The 17,867-nt window shown below is 49.1% G+C and overlaps 1 protein-coding gene across 4 annotated transcripts in view; it reads right to left on the reverse strand.

Moving 5' to 3' along the window:
* The window catches only part of Ift122 (intraflagellar transport 122), a 69,203-nt gene that overhangs the window by 18,865 nt on the left and 32,471 nt on the right, over nt 1–17,867 (reverse strand). For all 4 annotated transcript variants that reach the window (XM_027429183.2, XM_027429184.2, XM_027429185.2 and 1 more), the window contains 7 exons: nt 16,527–16,729; nt 15,335–15,472; nt 13,846–14,010; nt 11,290–11,487; nt 7,774–7,914; nt 4,407–4,460; nt 528–689 (listed from right to left, as the gene is read on the reverse strand). In XM_027429183.2, coding sequence (XP_027284984.1) covers nt 528–689; nt 4,407–4,460; nt 7,774–7,914; nt 11,290–11,487; nt 13,846–14,010; nt 15,335–15,472; nt 16,527–16,729 — 1,061 coding nt within the window. The remainder of the gene's footprint in view (nt 1–527; nt 690–4,406; nt 4,461–7,773; nt 7,915–11,289; nt 11,488–13,845; nt 14,011–15,334; nt 15,473–16,526; nt 16,730–17,867) is intronic.

Genomic DNA, 17,867 nt, shown 5'->3' on the forward strand with positions numbered 1-17,867 from the left:
ACCCAGGCTTTAAGTCTTGCTGGAGGCTGAGCTGCTGACTCCTGGAGGGCTCTAGCTCTTAGTGGGGGCTCATTCTCACATAGGTCCATGTGCCTAGGAAGCACCTTCAAAAGTCTAGAGAACCTCAGTGTAGGGGAACCTTTAGCCAGCCCCCAAGCAGGCCTGGCTACAGGTTCCCCTACACCTCAAGACTGACCTTGAGGTAGGACCTGTGGTAGGTCAAGGTGGCTCCTGACTCAGATTTGAAGGAATCTGTAGACTGTCCTGAGCTCTCAGTGCCTGGTAGCAGCACAGCTGTTGCTGACAGGTACCTTGAAGTCCCTCTGAGATCTTCCTCCAGGGTCAGCTTTCAGTCCATTTCAACCAGTAGCCCTGAAGGTCCCTCTTTTATTAACTTACCCACCCTTTTTCTGAGGTGACCCCCTTTTCTGTCTGCATCATTGCTTGGACACATGACCTGAGACACCACAGGTAAGAGCCTTGGGAACTCCTGTTGGCAGGCTGGGCCCAGGATGTGGTGGGTTTACCTTGGCGTACTCGAACATGCAGAGGTCAGTGTACATGTCGAGTGCGAGGTTCTCGTGTCCGCTCCTCTTGTACAGTTTGGCAGCTTCGTGGAACTTCCCCTGGTAGGAAAACACATCTGCCAGAAACAGGTCATTGTTGCTCTCTCCCCGCTTCTTCCTCTCCTGGAAAAATTAGAAGCATGGGAAATGGTTTCCACAGCCATGGCAGGAAGCAGCCTGTACAAAGGCTAGCTGCTGCTATTTTGGGCTAAGCCCCTGGGTCTTCCTACTGGAGCCCATGCTTGGCTCCTGGGCTGCTGTGTCTCTCACCTATGTCTCTCTGGGGGATGTTCAACAACAAAAGCAGACTCTTTTGTCAGACCACTGAAGATCAAACAAGAGGCGAACCTTTGTTTGCTCAGTGGAAATTCCACAGGACTGCTTTCCTGGATGCTTGCCCAAGGCAACCACAGGATAGCTTGGACAGTGTGCACTTCCAGCTGGGGATGGCCCTTACATTCCCCAAACCTCCCAAGGCCCCAGACACCTGTGTGGCAGAGTGATGACAGACAAGGACAAAGTTTGGTATTTTCAACCAAAATGGAGGCCATAACGTAGGATCATAAATCTGGCTATGCTCCTGTTTCTAAGAGAAGAGGAAACACTCTATGTGTTGGCTGGTTTTATGTCAACTTGCCCCAAGCTCCTCAGTTGAGAAAATGACCCCAGCCAGGTGTGAAGGCCTGCACCTTTAATCCTAGCACTTGGGAGGCAGAGGTTGGCAGCTCTGTGAGTTTGAGGCCAGCCTGATCTACAAAGTGAGTCTAGGACAGCTAGGGAAACCCTGCTCAAAAAAAAAAAAAACAAAAAAACAAAACAAAAAAACAGAAAATAAGAAAGAAAAAGTGACACCACCAGATTGGCTTGTAGGCAAGCCTGGGGTGTTCTCTTGACTGGTGTGTGTGTGTGGGGGGGGGGAATCTGGCTCACTGAGGTGTTTTCTTGACTGATGTGGGGCGGGGGAGATCCGGCTCACTGGGGTGTTCTCTTGACTAGTATGTGTGTGTGTTGGGGGGAGATACGGCTCACTGGGAGTGTTTTCTTGACTCGTGTGTGTCTGTGTGTGTGTGTGTGTGTGCTGGGGGAGGTCCGGCTCACTGTGGGTGGTGCCACCCCAGGGCTGGTATTCCTGGGTGCTATAAGAAAGCAGGCTAAGAGCATGGCGATGGGGGCACATGCCCTTAATCCCAGCACTCGGGAGGCAGAGACAGGAGGATCTCTATAAATTGGAGGCCAGCCTGGTCTACAGAGCAAGTTCCAGGACAGCCAAGGCTGAAAAAAAAAAAAAAAAAAGAAAGACCAAAGAAAGAAAGAAAGAAAGAAAGAAAGAAAGAAAGAAAGAAAGAAAGAAAGAAAAAGAAAGAGAGAGAGGGAGGGAGGGAGGGAGGGAGGGAGGAGAAAGAAAGAAAGAAAGAAAGAAAGGAAGAAAGAAAGAAAGAAAGAAAGAAAGAAAGAAAGGAAGGAAAGAAAGAAACCAGGCTGAGCAAGCCATAAGAAGCAAGCTGGTAAGCAGCATCCTTTACAGCCTTTGTCTCAGCTCCTATCACCAGGCTCCTGCCCTGCTTCTCTCAGTGATGGGCTGTGATGTGGAGCTGTAATCGGAAATAAACCAGGTCCTTTCCAAGTTGCTTTTGTTTAGGAACTTATCAGAGCAACAGAACCCTAACTAAGACACTGTGTGCTCATGTCCATGTCATACAGGAGACCTCTACTGCTCTCAGTGACCCCAGCACCACCAACCACTGCACAGTCAAGGTCACACAAAGCTCGCTCTTCATGTCCCATGATCCCACCTTCTGAAACAAAGGATGATCCCTAACACATACACCTGTGTGAACATACATGTGTACATGCGAGAGCAATGCTGAAGACAAGAGAAGCACCCGCACACACTTTGCCTGTGTCGGGAACTCTCATTAGTCTACAGCTCCAGTATCTGTAAACACTTGCCAGCACTCAGTCCCTCAGCCCCAGCAGTTGCCTTTTGCTTGTTTTCTATCAAGAGGATCACACTGGAGGAAGATGAGACACAGAATCAAACTCCTAGACAAGCTGGTGGAAGTCTCAGCAGCTGGAGACAACATGCCTCACTAGTGACAGAAATAATTTTTAAACCTTCACATAGTGCAGGCTAATCAACCAAATAAGCCAACATTTTTTCCGTTTTTTTTTTTTTGTTTTTTTTTTTTTTTCTCTCCCCCGAGACACGGTTTCTCTGTGTAGCTTTGTAGACCAGGCTGTCCTCATAAGTGGGACTGTCACCATGAGCAGATTATTCTGCCACCATGCTATCATGCCAGTTATTCAACAGGAACCCTCTGAGGCACACAGCTCCCTGGTTAATGCTGGCCACCTGGAAGCCAGAAGCCGAGGCCTCAGGACAGTCACAAGGGATTAGTTGAGCACACTCTGCTTTTCCCTGAGACGGTGCCATTAGCACAGTCCTCAGATCACTAGCAGGGGCAGACCTTTGGAACTGAGTAAGACATGACAAGGGATAAGATCAGAGCTCACAGAGGCCAGCTACTTTTGAGCAAAGAAAAGTGAGGTTCTGTGGCTTTGGATGAAGATTCCAAGGGCCCAGTTGGCAACACCAAGCACCCGCCCTGAGAGACAGCAGCCGGGGACAACGGCACCCAACCAGCCCTTGCCCACCTGTGTGGGAAGACACTGACAATAGATGACCTGCTGGACAAGGAGGTAGGGAGGGCTCACAAAGTAAAAGCGGCAGAGCTTAAGGAAAAGTGGGGACTAAGTCTGAGTTTCAACTGAGAATTTGAATATGGCCCTCGAGGATATGCCCCATCCTCTCCTAACTTTCCTTTCCTCACCCACAGAACAGGGTTGATCACAACAGCACCTGCCTCATCACACTATGGATCTTGTGCATTGTAGGTCATACTTCGGTTGCACACGAATAGACTGGATATTATAGCCTCCCCTTGTCTCAGCTCTATTTGCTGGTCCCCCCACACAAGGCTGGGTCCTGCACAAGGCTGGGTCCTGCACAAGGCTGGGTCCAACACAAAGCTGGTTCCTGCACAAGGCTGGGTCCTGCACAAGGCTGAGGCCCACGACAAGTGTTTACTCTGCTGAACTGAGTTAGAGGGGCAAGACATTTGCAATTTCCTTACTGCTTCCAACTGAGAGCTCAAATGTGTCTCACATTCCCTTAGCCTTACAATAAATCTGTTCAGGAGAAAAAAATATGTATGCCTTTTTACAGACAGTCAGACAGCACTGCGATACACAGAAATTAAAAATAGTGTCTTCCATCACCCATAATTGGTACAGTCAGAACCAAATTCTTTAGCCCATCACAGGCCTTCTGGGCAGGAGGATGGCTTGATAGGTCTCAGAGCAGCTTAGGAGCATTTAGGAAATGCTTCAACCGCTGGCAGATTACTTGAGTCCAGGAGAATGGGAACAGTCATCCCAGAGAAGGGTATCACATTCCAAGAGCCTGACTCTGCCTCAAACTCCTCCGGGGAAGGATAGATCTCATCTTGTTTTTTCAAGACAGGGTTTTTCTGTGTTATCCCTGGCTGTCCTGGAACTCACTCTGTAGATCAGGCTGGCCTCAAACTCACAGAGATCCACCTGCCTCTGCTTCCCGAGTGACGGGATTAAAGGTGAGCCCCACTATTGCTAGACCCCATTTTAGTAACAAGGAACCAAATACTAAAAGAGATCCAAGCCTTCTGCCTCTACCAAGTGACTAAGGGGCTGTTGTCTCTATGTGGCCACTCTATCTCCCACAACAGATTACAGGCCTGTGTCCCCATGTCGTTGGGACTACTGGCCACTGCATCCTGAGAAGGAAGAGGGTTCATCAGTTACCTCAATACTGCTGATCAGCTCTAGGTATCGAAGGTCCTGGACTCTGGTGAAAGCCTATGGAAAGGGAAAAGAATAGAGTCAGCTGCCTACTTGTTCTCCACAGGCTGGTGGGGTGGGGGCACATCAAGCTCTAGAAAGAGAGCCGGCAAGCAGGGAAGGGAAGTCTGATTCATCATTGTGTGCTTGGGAGGTGTGCCACCCAGCGAGGCGCAGGCTGTCTTCATTTCAAGGATTAGTCCTTACAAAGAACTGTAAAGAAAGTCCTGGGAGCATCAATCATTTTGGGATTAGGTAAAACAGAACTATGATCCTGTAGTCTGCAGTGAAAGCCCTTGCCAGACACTGCTCATAATGGAAAGGCAGGCTGGGCTGATTCCAGTCAATGGCATCTGCAGAGTAGGCAAGACACGGAGACAAGAGCCCGCACGCTTGTCCCTGTGTCTTGGATGGGAAGCAGAAGACAACTCTGCTAACCCAATGGTGCTTTGCATTTCGGGGCACACAGTTTGAAGGGAAGGAGAGGAGGAGGGAAAAGGTCAGGAAAGAAGAATGGTTCTGAAGGAGGACAGCAGGGAATAATCTCGCAGTCTCTAGAAAGCAAACTTGCGTGTTAACCCTGAACATGCATCGTCTGCTTAGACTCACGGTAGAGGTAGATTTCTAATGCATGGATTTCTGGAAGGTTGTGAGGCCAGGCAGACTGGTGCCAAGGAAGAGCCTTTGGCTGCTTTCAGGTACCACAAGGGGCTTAGGGGAACTGACCTTCACGTGCTCTGCTGGCAACATTTCTGCCCAGCTGTGCTTCCTGCATTGCCCATGTAAAATGGACTGACACATGCCCTGAGCAGCAGCTCCTGGGCCATTATGGTCTAGAATGCACAACAGCCGTTGGCCACTGCAAGGCACCCTCTGTGCTAGAAGAATCGGGTAGGGTGGGGGTGATCAAGTCATCTGGCTTCCGGCTGCCTCACAGATGACCACAGGGTGATTTCATCCTCTCACCCTACAGGGCCAGGATCTATTCAAAGGCTAGGGACACAGGAATTTCACTTGGCTTCTGTCCCCCTTCCTAGTTCAGGGGTTCACAGTGGAAAGGGGAAGCTAGGCAGATTAAACAGAGAGCTAAATCTCCCTGAGCCAAGAGCTACACAAACATGAGGCAGATACCCTAGGGAGGGTACTTCCTGTCTGAACATGGCAGTGGCAGACTGCAGGATTAGACAAAGCGCTGCCCAGGAGGGACCTGGCAAGTGGCTTTCTTTCTGAAGCAGGGCCTTACTATGTTGCCTAGGCTGGCCTTGAACTCCTGCACTCAGGGGATCTTCCTGTCTCAGCCTGCTGAGAAGCTGGGGTGACAGGTACATCCCACAGTGCCCAGCACTTGGCTTTTCTTGAAGAACTGGTAAAAGGGTTTACCAGCAGTGTGAATAGAGGCCCTGTGGGACTACGCCAAAGGTCTCACGAGCTGCCTTCCTGAACAGGTCCCTGGTGCTGGGCAGAGTAGAGAAAGGAGACTCAGGTCTCAGCCAAGCTCTGAGCCCAGGCAGAACCTTGAACCTGTTCTCTTCCTGCCTTTTGGCTCCAGCCACCTTCTTTATGGTCAGGCAAATGAGGCCCTCTCCAAGAGTCTTTGTGGTTCTGGGCACTGGATTCTTGAATGTGATAAATCGGCCATTGACATCCTTCAGCCCTGATACACCGCAGAGTCACCGTGCTATTTGGAGTGGTCAGTCACAAGACTGTGAACAACTTCCACAGAGGGAAGTGGGGAGCGGGAACAGATGCCGCACTAAGCAGCTCTCCGGTGCCATCTAGTGGGGACACCTCTCTAGGCTCTCTTGAGTACTGAGTGACTGACACCCCAGGGAGAGGACAGCCAGGGATTCAGGAGGAAGATAAAAACACTGGTCAAGGTCTATGGTCAAAGTTTTGTTCCTTTTCTAAATAGCAGGCTGCCCATAAGCAATGTTCACACAATTTTCATTTGTCACTATCCTAACAAGGCACACAGTGCTCTGAAACGATGGTGTCTATTCTCAGTGTTCTGGGTTGCAGGGTAGGGATGAACTGAATTAGTTTAGTTCCTTCTATTTAGACATCTGCTCCGCAAATGATAGACCATGCTCTGGGCTGTGCAGGACAATAGTAGCATGATCTGGCTCTTAGGTTCTAAGTGAAAAGGGGGACAACCTAGAGGGAGACAATTTATTCCTAGTTACAAACAGAAGACGTCCTTGGAACCTGTTGTTATTCTTCACATGCTGGCATTTCTGAGTGGGGCAGAAGAAGTAAGTTCTTCCAGGAGAAGCCTCCCCTCGCCCCTGAATGCCCAAAGCCCTAGTCTTATACTTTCCCAATGCTTATCTGACCTACAAATATGCAAGTTGCTATTGGGTAGGTTTATTTTTCCTCGTGTGCTGTGTATTGAACCAGGGCCTTGTGTATGCTACCCGGTGCTCTACCACGGAGCTGGGCCTCCAGGTCTGTGTATACAGTTGGCATTTGCACAGCGACTCCAAACTGCCCTTTACCAGGCCTGGGGAGGCCTGAAGAGTGAGTCCAAAACGCAGCAAGAGCACTATGCATTTTCACAACCCCATTTTAGAGCAGAGGGAGGTCAGGCTGAGAGAAACGGCAAGGGAAAAGGGCAGCTCTGAGATGTGCGCTGCTTCAGTCCTCCTGTTTTAACAGGAGGCAGGTCCTTCAACGCCAGTGGCCTGGGCAAAGGGAGACTCTCTACTTGGCTATGGAAGAGAAAACAGGGAGCGAGGAGGAGGGAGAGGCTGGAAGTTGGTCCGTCTCCCTCAGTCTAGCAGATAGATGCACCTGGGACGCTTTGTGTGCCTAGACAAAGGTTCACTGCTTTTGACCATTCCCTTAGCTTTAACCAGACCGGAAGTGAGGGTATGAATCACACCATGAGGGTGTGGGGATCAGAGCCTGACCAGCTCTGCACTAAGCCAGGGCTAAGGACAATGGTGCTGTGATAGGAGGTTGCTTTGCATACCCAGCCTAAGGGATACTTGATTACTGAATGTCTGGCATGACAGGCTTTTATCTCGGTTCTTTACATAAATGATTGTTACCAAGACTGACAGCCAGAGTCAACCAGATGTTTTACTGGCATTATCTGTTTAAGATCTTCCCAAATTCATGAGGACAGGGCCTAGTCCTCCAGAGAAAGAACCTTGGGAAAGCTGTTACTGCCAGGCCCACAGTGAAGGGTGACTGAGAAGGAGACTGAGGGTGACTCAGGGAAGTCTGACTTCAGAGCCCATTACAAGCAGTTCCAGTGTTACCTGTATCCGTTCTGCCTCAAAAGACCCTCCAAGAACCAAATTTTGGCTCACACAGACTAGATGCGTACCTTCTTTGCAGTTTCAAACTCTAATCCTTCTAGAGCTTCCATGGCCAGTTCACGCCAGTCAGTGTCTGTCACTCCCAAGCAGGCGATCTGGTAGGCTTCTCTAAACATTTTCCTATCAAGGTATTGGTACATCGGAGCAGACTGTGGGGTTTCAGAAAAGGGAGAAAGTTAACAGTCTGTTCAGAGCACTGGAAAGAGTTGAACTCCAAACAGGCCCACTTCCAGATGGTCAGAGTATTATCACTGGAAATGCCTTCAACCTGCATCATTGCAACCTTGTCCTGGGCCCACCTGGGTGTGTCCTTTCTACCACCATCTCCTGCTGAGCCATAGCACTCCCAACACACACTTCTGGCTGCCATCTGCTGTCTCCTTCCCTGGGTCTACCTGACTCTAAAAGTGACCTTCCCTGGGAAAATCTACTCTCCCTGCATGGGAAATGTCTACTTGGCTTTATAAAGCTCTGCTAGAAGGTCCCTCCAGGAAACTCTTCCCTGCTTTCTCTCTGTGCCCCAAGAGGAGGTACCTGAGCTGCCCCTGGCCTCTGTGCAGATAGACCTTGTGCTGCACCCTAATTCCACATGGAACTCTGGGGTGAAGCCCTGCACACCCTGTGGCAGAAACTTGGCTGTATTTAGTTTCCAGCAGTCCCTCCATCCCAGGCCAGAGGAGTGAGTCATATGACCAGGAGGAAGACATCTGAGGTGGCCTTTTCTCAGAGGGACTGAATCTGAAAAAAGGCACGCGGATATGGAATTTGCTCCAGACTGACCAGGAAAGTTCTAAGGACAAGATCCTGAGGTCTCTGGGGCTGAAGACCAACTCTCCCCCTCAAGACCAAGCTTCCTAGCTAAGAATATCTATCTACAAGTATTCCCTATTGACTTCTTTTTCTTTAAGGCTATAAAGGACTTTGCAGTTATCCAAACAGCCCTGTGTAAGGAGGTGTTCCCTTTGATAACACCCAGGAGAGGGAGACTCCTGGAGGACACACAACTTGCCTGAGGTCACAGACCTCACAAATTAAAAACCTGAAGCTAGAGCAAGAGGTGACCTGATATTCCAGGTCCTGCGCTCCATCTTATTGTGTGTGTCACACAAGCGTGGACATGTATTTGCACACGTTAGACTAAAGCTGGGCTGGGCCTGGCATCTTTGGCAATAAGAGACCCTGTCTTGATTTGAGGCAGTCACTATGTCAGGGGCCCACATCTCCCTTCTGGATTCCTGGGCAGTGGAGATCAATCAGCAGTACCTTTGTGCTAATGGTTCCCAAATGTGGAGTTGGAGATACTGTTTTCTCCATTTGGGGCCTTTATCTTCGAAATTTCCGGTCCTTTGTTTTTTTAACTTCAAAATGAAAAGAAACCCTTTTCCTTTCTAGCCGGTCTACCCTCTGACAGTAAGACAAAACTGTTCCCAGGTAGTGTTTTTCCTGTGGTGCCACACCATCCACTTCCCCTTACTGTAGGGAGGCAGCTGCCCACAGACTAGGAGCAGCAGAGCTAGCACCCAGGTCTGGCTCAGTCACATCCTAGCCAGGTGCCCCCTGGGAAAACGTGCTACCTTCTATTTAGAGGCTCTGCCCACTCAGGCTACAGTAGACCAATGAGGCACTCATCTCCCTGGACACAGGTTTCATTGCGTCCTTGAAGCTTTCTCGGACTCCACCCATTCTGCCTCAACAATGAGCTCATTTTCTAGACTCGAATACCCTCTGGTCCACTTTAGCTCTGTTTTGTGGCTTTTGCTATTTCATGACTGTCTGTAATAAGAAGAAATAATAACAGGAATTGGGGCAGGCAAAACCTGAAAATGGGTGTAATTAACCCCATTTCACAGTGGTAAAGCCTGCAGTCTCAGTTGCTCTGGAAGTAGAGGTGGGAGGGTCGCTTTAGTGCTCAAGTTCAAGAACAGCCTGGGCAACACCGCAAGTGCCTGTCTCAAGCAAAACAAAACAAATGCAAAAACCAAAACCAATACCCCCATTACACTGAAAAGAAATGAGGCCCCAAAGACAGAAATAGGGTGTTGAGGATGCAGCTGGACCAGGTTTCAGGACTCTTTTCCCCAAGCTGCAGAACTTCTGCTATGCTGACTGTTCCAGGACAGGGGGACATGAAAATGTAGCACGAGACGAGCGGGCGGACTGGTAACACAGGCAGGAGGCACAACCTGAGTGAGGGTTTGACGAGCCAGGCCCCCTGAGCAACCCCTTATCTGGCTGCTGTATTCCAAGCATGACGTGATGGAGCACAACTGAGGCTTGCTGTCCTACTTGGCAGCTCGGACACACCAGTTCTTGCACAAGATGATACAAATTTCGAAAGGAAACCAAAAAAATCCCAAGAGCAAAATGGGGCTTTTTGCCTGGTCTGGAGGCCCAAACCGCAAGACGACTGGAGGCAGAGGCGACAGATAAACAGCCTTTGTCTCCAGATCGCCTTTCCCAATGCTTGGCAGCTCTGGCCTGCTGCATCAGCAGGAAGGCTGGCTGCAACCAACAGAGACTTTGGCTACTGAATCTTGAGGCCCTGGCAGAGGGAGCCCCAGCAGCCCCTCCGGCTCCTCTTGGCTGGCCAGATTCTAGGAGCAACAACTGCATTTATTTTTGAGGTTAGGATGGCAGTCTGGGGAGAAAACCTTTGAATAAGCAAAGCCTGTTTGGCACAGATGAGGAAGAGTTGGCCCTGAGCATTGGTTCTGGGGTTAGGATGCTGACAGGAAGCAGGTGAGGATGGCAGGCAAAAGCCCAGCAGGCCATGTTTGCCTTGCCTGGTCCCACATGCCACCCTGCTGCCATCTCTCATGCTTTTCCTCTTTCTGCTGTTCACTCACATCAGAATTCACTGCCCTCACTCAACACTCTCCAGAAGGGTCAGGAGCTGGTGTGGATACTGCTGCTGTAACCCCTGCAGCAGCAAGTTAACAAGGGCCTTCCTGGCTCCAGGGAAGACACAGGCGGAAGCTATAGACTAGGCAGACTAACGGAGCCCTGAGGAGAGGCAGTCTAGAACATCTGAACATCTTTCAGTGTACAGGGCCTTTGGCCCACCAACTGCACTTCTTGGAATTTACACTAAGTCAGGACAGATACTAGGAAGACATCCACTATTCAGACACCCACTATTCACAAGAGCAGCAGCTTTGAGCAGCCAGGTGTGGTGGTACACACCTTTAATCCCAGCCCTCAGAAGCAAAGACAGGTGGATGTACATGGTTTTGAGACCAGCTTGGTTTACATAGAGGATTCCAGGGCAGCCAGGGCCAATAATGAACCCTGTCTCTAAAAAACAAAAAGAAAACAAAAGGCCGTGGACGGGGCTGAGCTCTTTATCCAGAGATGCATGGCTACACAGTTAGGCACAACTCATTCAAGACCATAGCACCTTGCAACATCACAGATTCCATACTTCCCTCCTCCCTCTCTTTGCTTCTCTTAGCACCAGTATGAGGCCTGACCATTTTGTTTTGTGTGTCCTACAGCCAGAGAGGAGTGACGTGCACCCAGGTTACCTGTGGCACCTCCACGGCAGACATAGAGAAGACATGAAGGCAGAAGATCTTGGAGCCGTTGTAGCCAACCACGAAGCCCTGCAGCTTCTGCTGGTGCACTGGGAAGGTGCTGGCCTTGATGTTGAGGTAGCCTCCTCCGGAGAAGCAAAGCATGTCCTCACACTGGGTGTTCCAGGCCACACTATTGGCATTTGGTTCCTGAGGGACAAAGGCCTGGTAAGACTCTGGCACTACTCCCGTTTTCCACTCCCATCCCCATCGGAAGGCCTGAGTCTCACTGAGGTACTGACAGCAGGATGAAAGGAAAGGAGGAAAGGGGCCCAGAAAAGAAGGGATGAGGCAAACTCCTCTATGTACTGGTGGCGTGACAGAATTTTTGGATATGTGCTATTTCCAAAATTACTATCCCCTCCATATTTTAATCACTCCACAGTAAGTGGAAATTCAACCAGGTAGGATTCCATTTCTATTAAAGGAAGATAATGGGGTGCTGCTCTGTGGCAGTTGATTCCCCAGCACACACAGAAACAGAGACACACACATGCCCCTACCTACCCAGGAAGGAGGCCAAAAATATTATCCCTGGAGATTCACACAGTGACTGCTTTTGGATGAGTGGAATTGTGAAGAATTTCTATTTTCTTTGTCTTTTTTTTCCTACTTATGCTTGCTTGTCTGGTTTCTTTGGTCAAGAACACCCATTGTTTTTTATAATAAGCAAAAGCATGGGGAGTTCTTTTCAAAATTAGAAAATAATACATTGTCTCTGCATTTACACTCTTACACTAAAAATACAGTCACCATGGGAGGTACCCTCTCCGCCAGTGTTCTGCTCAACCCTGGAAGCCTAGGACTATCAGAGGCTCATTCCTCTCTGCCTAGAACAGTGGTTCCTGAGATCCCTTTGGCAAATCTCTATCTCCAAAAAATATTTACATTATGATTCATAACTAACAAAATTATAGTTATGAAGTAGCAAAAAGAATAATTCTATGGCTGGGGGGGGGTCACGACAACATGGGAAATGTATTAAAGGGTCACAACATTAGGAAAGTTGAGAACCACTGGCCTAGAATCTTCTACCAAGAGCATGGATTACTTTTTAATGAGAAAAGTCAGTAGTTTTCATTTGAAGGGACAAATGCAATGGGTAAGAGACTAGGAACATTATGTCTCCTGGAAATACCCGAGAACCACCTTCACTAGTTCCCCAGAAAGCCACAGCAAGGGCGAAGAGCTACACACCTTTCCAGTCTCCACACAGGACACACTGAAAGACCTGCTAACCACCTCCAGACCCAGACAGAAGTAGTAGAGTTTGGGGAGAAGGGCAGCATGTAAGGCTAGTTATACCCCACACTGAGCACACAGTAGCATCTTGTTTGTTTGATCCTGTGCTGTTTCTGTGGTAACTCTACGAGAAGGAAACTCCTAGCTTCATATTAGCACGGGCAGAGAATGTGTCTTAGTTAGCACCCACAAGGCCCTGGGTCTGATCTCAGCACAGTATAAATCAGGTGTGGTGGTACACATCTCTAGCCCCAGTACTTAGGAAGTGGAGGTAGAGGATGTCCCTCAAGTTTATCTTCAGCTATATAGAGAGCTGACAGCCAGCCTTGAGCTATGGAGAGACCCTGTCTTAAAAAAAAAAAAAAAAAAAAAAAAAAAAAAAAAAAATTCATGTTAGCCATAGGTGAAATTGAGACTCAAAGAAGTCCATGAACCCAGCTCAGTTGTCCCTTCCCCTAAACCCTCTGCTTTCTCTGTGACATGAAGTGCTAATAACTGAAGTCACTTGGGGGCTACTGGCAGCCAAGTATCCCTGTCCAACTGACTGAGGAAAGCCACACACTTCTACCCTGCTGGTTCTGTTGCCTCTACCCTGCTGGTTCTGTTGCCAAGGACAAGGAGGGCCTTGGAAGAGCATCCATGTCTACACATGACATTGTGAAACCCTGCAAGGAGAAACCAGAGAGCAGAGGTTCAAGCCTCAGGGGGTCCTCACGTCACATAAATTAGCTCTGACCACTTACAATGCCCCAAAGAGGTCAAGAACAGCCCTAGCCTGGCAGAAAGCCTGCTAGGTACTGGGTACAGTCTTTGGACTACTCATCCACAGGACCAAAGGGTGTGGAAACAATGCCCATCCCCAGTGACCCATGCAGCCACTGTGCTACAGCACCCTGTGGAATAAGCTGAGGGTGAGCCTCCACCTGCCCTTCCTAGTGTGCCCTAGGCACTGGTAGGAACTGGCAGTCTCGGGTATTGGAGTCACAGACTTCATCAAAAGAATCACCACCATACATTAACCTGGCCACCAGACTCGTCACCATCATCCCAAGTACAGTTTACTGCTATGTGAACCACGTGTTACTAACAAGGAAACCAGTGTTCAAGAGGCTGGCCTGGCCACCTGTTCCCTGGAGCTTTTCAGAATCTACACCTGTGCTGGGTTCCAGCCTCTTGCTGTTCCTCTCAGACAGGGCTGGGTATCTTCTTGCACAACTGGGAAGCTCAGTCCTGTTCCAAGGACTGTGCCTCGATCCAGGACTTCACCTGAAAAAGCAGCTCCTTCGTGTGGATGTCATACACCAAGCACGTGTCATTTTCATCCACCACAGCCAGCTTATTCCGGGAGGCACTCATATCCAAGCAGCGCACGGCTGTGGCCTGCTTCAGCAGGACAATGGCAAAGAGATTGTCCACAAAGATCTTCAGGATCTGGCGAAATTTCAGAGAAATAAATGTGAGTCACCATGGCAACCAGACCCTGGACCACTGCCAGGCTGTTGGCGTCCCATGTGTTCTACAAGAACAACACCCACTAACTCCTCCAGAAGCTGTGTGCAGAGAAAAGACTCATTAAATAAAGCAGGGTGTGTGGGGGAGGGGAGGACCATCCTTAAGAGACCAGAGGAACAGTTCATCGGAGGTCACTGAAGCAACAACAGGCCTGAGACATGCCAAACTCACTCTAATGTCTGTGTGGACTGGGGTCATTTTTAATGACACTGCTCAAACTGCAGGGTAGGTAATCATACACAAACACAGGAAGGGCTACTGTAAACACAGGCGAGACATCTGGCATAAAGTAATAATGATGCTGCTGATGGTGACAGCTGCCATTCACGGACATCCCTGGCTTTGACAGCCCTGTGAACAATCATAGTATTGTCCTTATTTGGAAAACTTGAGCCTCAGAGAGCAAACTGATCTGCCCAGGGCCATACAGCCAGAGGGAAGCTAAGAAAGAATGTGGTCCCAGGTTAACATGACCCCAAAGTCATGCTCAGTCTCACCTGAGACCTGACAGCTGACTGGGTGGCGGGGGGCAGACTCTCCCCCACTTGGGTGCTTCTGCTTGACAGCTCCCACTGCTCTCATGCTCCACAACTTCCGTCCCCAGCAAAGACCTGACAAGCCTCAGCCACAAGCCATCTGCTACACAGCTTGGCTCTCAGGCTAATGCAGCTATATTTTCGCTTTCAAATTTCTATGTAGCCCACATAGAACTTTTCTTATTTTGAGCAAAGAATGCAGATGAACACACACACACTCACACACACACACACACACACACACTCACACACACACACACAAATCTGTTCAACTTTCATATAGCCTAGATTTCCTAATCCACTTGTCCAAACAGCCCATTTTTCTTTTAGCTTCTAGTAACAGCCTAAGGACCAGCAAGCACTATCTAGGACCCAAAGAGGGGTGCTGGTTAATCCAGGCACTGTCTAATAGGGCTCTGACCTCGTGAACAATCTCTGCCTGCCGTTCTGGAAATCCACTAAAGCTGTGGCTCCAACAAATCCCACCTTTGGGGTGACCTTAAACCCACTAATCTCTGCTACGTGCAGCCTGGGGGCCATGGCACCAACTGCCAGGTGTGAGCATGCTGGGAGTCTGAGGGCCACAGACTGAAGCTATCGTTATGAAAGCAAACTGCAGGCTGTCCACAGTCCATCTCAGATCATCCTAGACAGGAAACCTGTGTCTGCCTGAATTACAAACACAATGGTAGCAGGGGAAGACTCACCTGGCCGTTTTTCAGGCCCACCAACAGACCTTCCCTTCCAGCAGGGCCACCGATCACCTTGATGTACCGAATGAGAGACTCCATCTGCCACTCCCTTTCCTTCACTCCACTGAAGGACAGACACTGCAGTCGTTTCTCCTAGGAAGCAACCCAGGCTCAGCATGGAGGTTCAGAGAATGAGTGCTCCAGCTCCCGGGTTGAAGAAACCATCCTACACCATCAGCATTGATCTAGCCCTGGCTCTCCCAGGGCTAATCCACCACAGGCTTCTAGCCATCTTCAGCTTGGACCTCCAGAGTCAGGGACAGCAGAACAACAACTTGCCACAACTATTCTCTAACTTGGGGTAGCCCAGAGTGGCAGGAGGCTCAAGACTCTCACACAGGTTTTGATATTAGTTTTACAATGGCTCCTAAAGGATTTCTTCCTTTTGATAGTTCCTAACAGGCCCGGGCAAGGTCCACCCACAGTAGGCTTTTTCTTGATTTAAGTACCAAAACTCCTCTTGGCACTGACCTAGAGACTTAGAAGTCTATGCTAAGAAAAAAATTTTTCTTTGGAAAAAAAAACAACAAAAAAACTCTTAGAGACTTTGGTGGGGGTGGAGTGGCACAAGTTTGTAATTCCAAGTACTCCTGAGGCTGGGAAGGAGCTCTGCAAGTTCAAGGTCAGCAAGGTAGACTTAGCGAAACCCAGTCTCAAAATTAAAAGTAAAAAGAGGTGGGGGGTGGGGGGGAGGTAGTGTCACACACCTTTAATCTCAACACTCGGGAGGCAGAGGCAGGCAGATCTGTGAGCTGGAGGCCAGCCTGGTCTACAGAGCAAATTCCAGGAAAGGCTCCAAAGCTACACAGAGAAACAATATCTCAGAAAAAAAAAAAAAATCATCCTAGACAGTTATGACTCATGTCTTCAACTCAGCACTCAGGAGGTAGACATGGGGATCATGAATTTGAGGTCAGCTCGAGCAATCTCAAAATAAATAAATAAATAAACCTTCATGTAGAACACCTTAAAATACGTCTAATCCCAGTACAATACAAAATGTTCCACAGTACAAAATCATTGTAGCTCTGGCCCTCATCCCTCTAAAAAGTGATTCATCTAGATGCCATTTCAGTAGAAGCCAATGGCCAGCCGCTGAACCGTGATCAGCTTTAAAACCCTGAGGTAGAGGAGACCAGCTGCCCACCTGGCACAAGATGATGTGGTCAGCACACACCACCAGCAGGTTGCACTCAAACTTCTTGACAATTTTCTCCTTCACTCGGTAATGCATGTCTGCCGAGTCGTCTGAGTACAGCTCATAGATGAGGATCTTCTCTGGCAGCTGGATAGCTAATCGATTTTTGTAGATGGCAATTTTCTTGACAAGCTCTCTGCATTTAATCCGAACTGTCAAAGGGGGGGGGAAAAGGCTCTAGCAAAAGGTTGTTAAGTAAGGTGAAAGGCAGAGAAATTAAAAGCCATCATTTATTTATTTAATGCTCCTGACAATTAAAGTGAGACACTCTCATTAAAAAGTCTTTCCCGGGGCTGGAGAGGCAGCTCAGTGGTTGGAACACTGTTGCTCTCACAGAAGACTATAGGGTTTGGTTCCCAGGCCCACAGAGAGGCCCACAACCACCTGTAACTCTAGTTTCTGGCCTCCTCTGGCACTGCACATATATGGTACACAGACATACACATAAAGTAAAAGTAAATGCATTTTAAAAATTCTTCCCAGGGAACCGGCCATGCGCAGGTAGCTGTGCTAGGTGGGGCCCAGAGCTGCATATGCTATGACTTTGCAGCCCGAGGGCCGGCAAGTGGTCAGTGCCACCACCACTTGTCCTGTATTTCTGAGCTCCTTCTTCTGCATAGCAAAGAAGGCCCCAGTGATCTGGAGCCCAGCAAAAAGACAATGTCACAGTGGCCTACACTCCTGCAACCTTCCTGACCACAGGGACTTCCATGAGGTAGGCTCTGCCTCTACAGACCAAGTGGGGTAAACAACCCAAAGAGGACACTGCTGAGCTATCCCAGGGGCTACATTCCCACCACCTAGATGGAACTTTCAAAACATAGATCTATCCAGGCAGGGACAAAAGAAGACAAACTGAATCTGCAAGACAGTCCCTAACTGGGACCTCTACACAAAGACATCTGGCCATCTCTGGTTAGCCGTATCCAGATAGCATATGTGATCAGCACGTCTGGATATGAACACAGCTAAGTGGAAATATTAACCAGCAGAACAGAAGGGGAATAGACTGTGAGGCTGGATCCCTGTGGTGGTCTGAATGAAAATAGCCCCCAGAGACTCATTCGGGAGTGGCACTAGAGGCTATGTAGCCTTGTGGAGTAGATGTGGCCTTGCTGGAGGAAGTGTGCCACGTGGGGAGGGTTTTGTGATTTCAGATACCCAAGCCAGGACTAGTGTCACTTTCTTCCTGCTACCTGCTAGCTGGGATGTAGCTCCTTCTCCACCACCATGTCTGCCTGCACACAGCCATGCTTCCTGCCATGATGATAAAGAACTGAACCTCTGAAC

This window comes from Cricetulus griseus, chromosome 8, assembly GCF_003668045.3.
Source record: "Cricetulus griseus strain 17A/GY chromosome 8, alternate assembly CriGri-PICRH-1.0, whole genome shotgun sequence".
Classification (NCBI taxonomy): domain Eukaryota; kingdom Metazoa; phylum Chordata; class Mammalia; order Rodentia; family Cricetidae; genus Cricetulus; species Cricetulus griseus.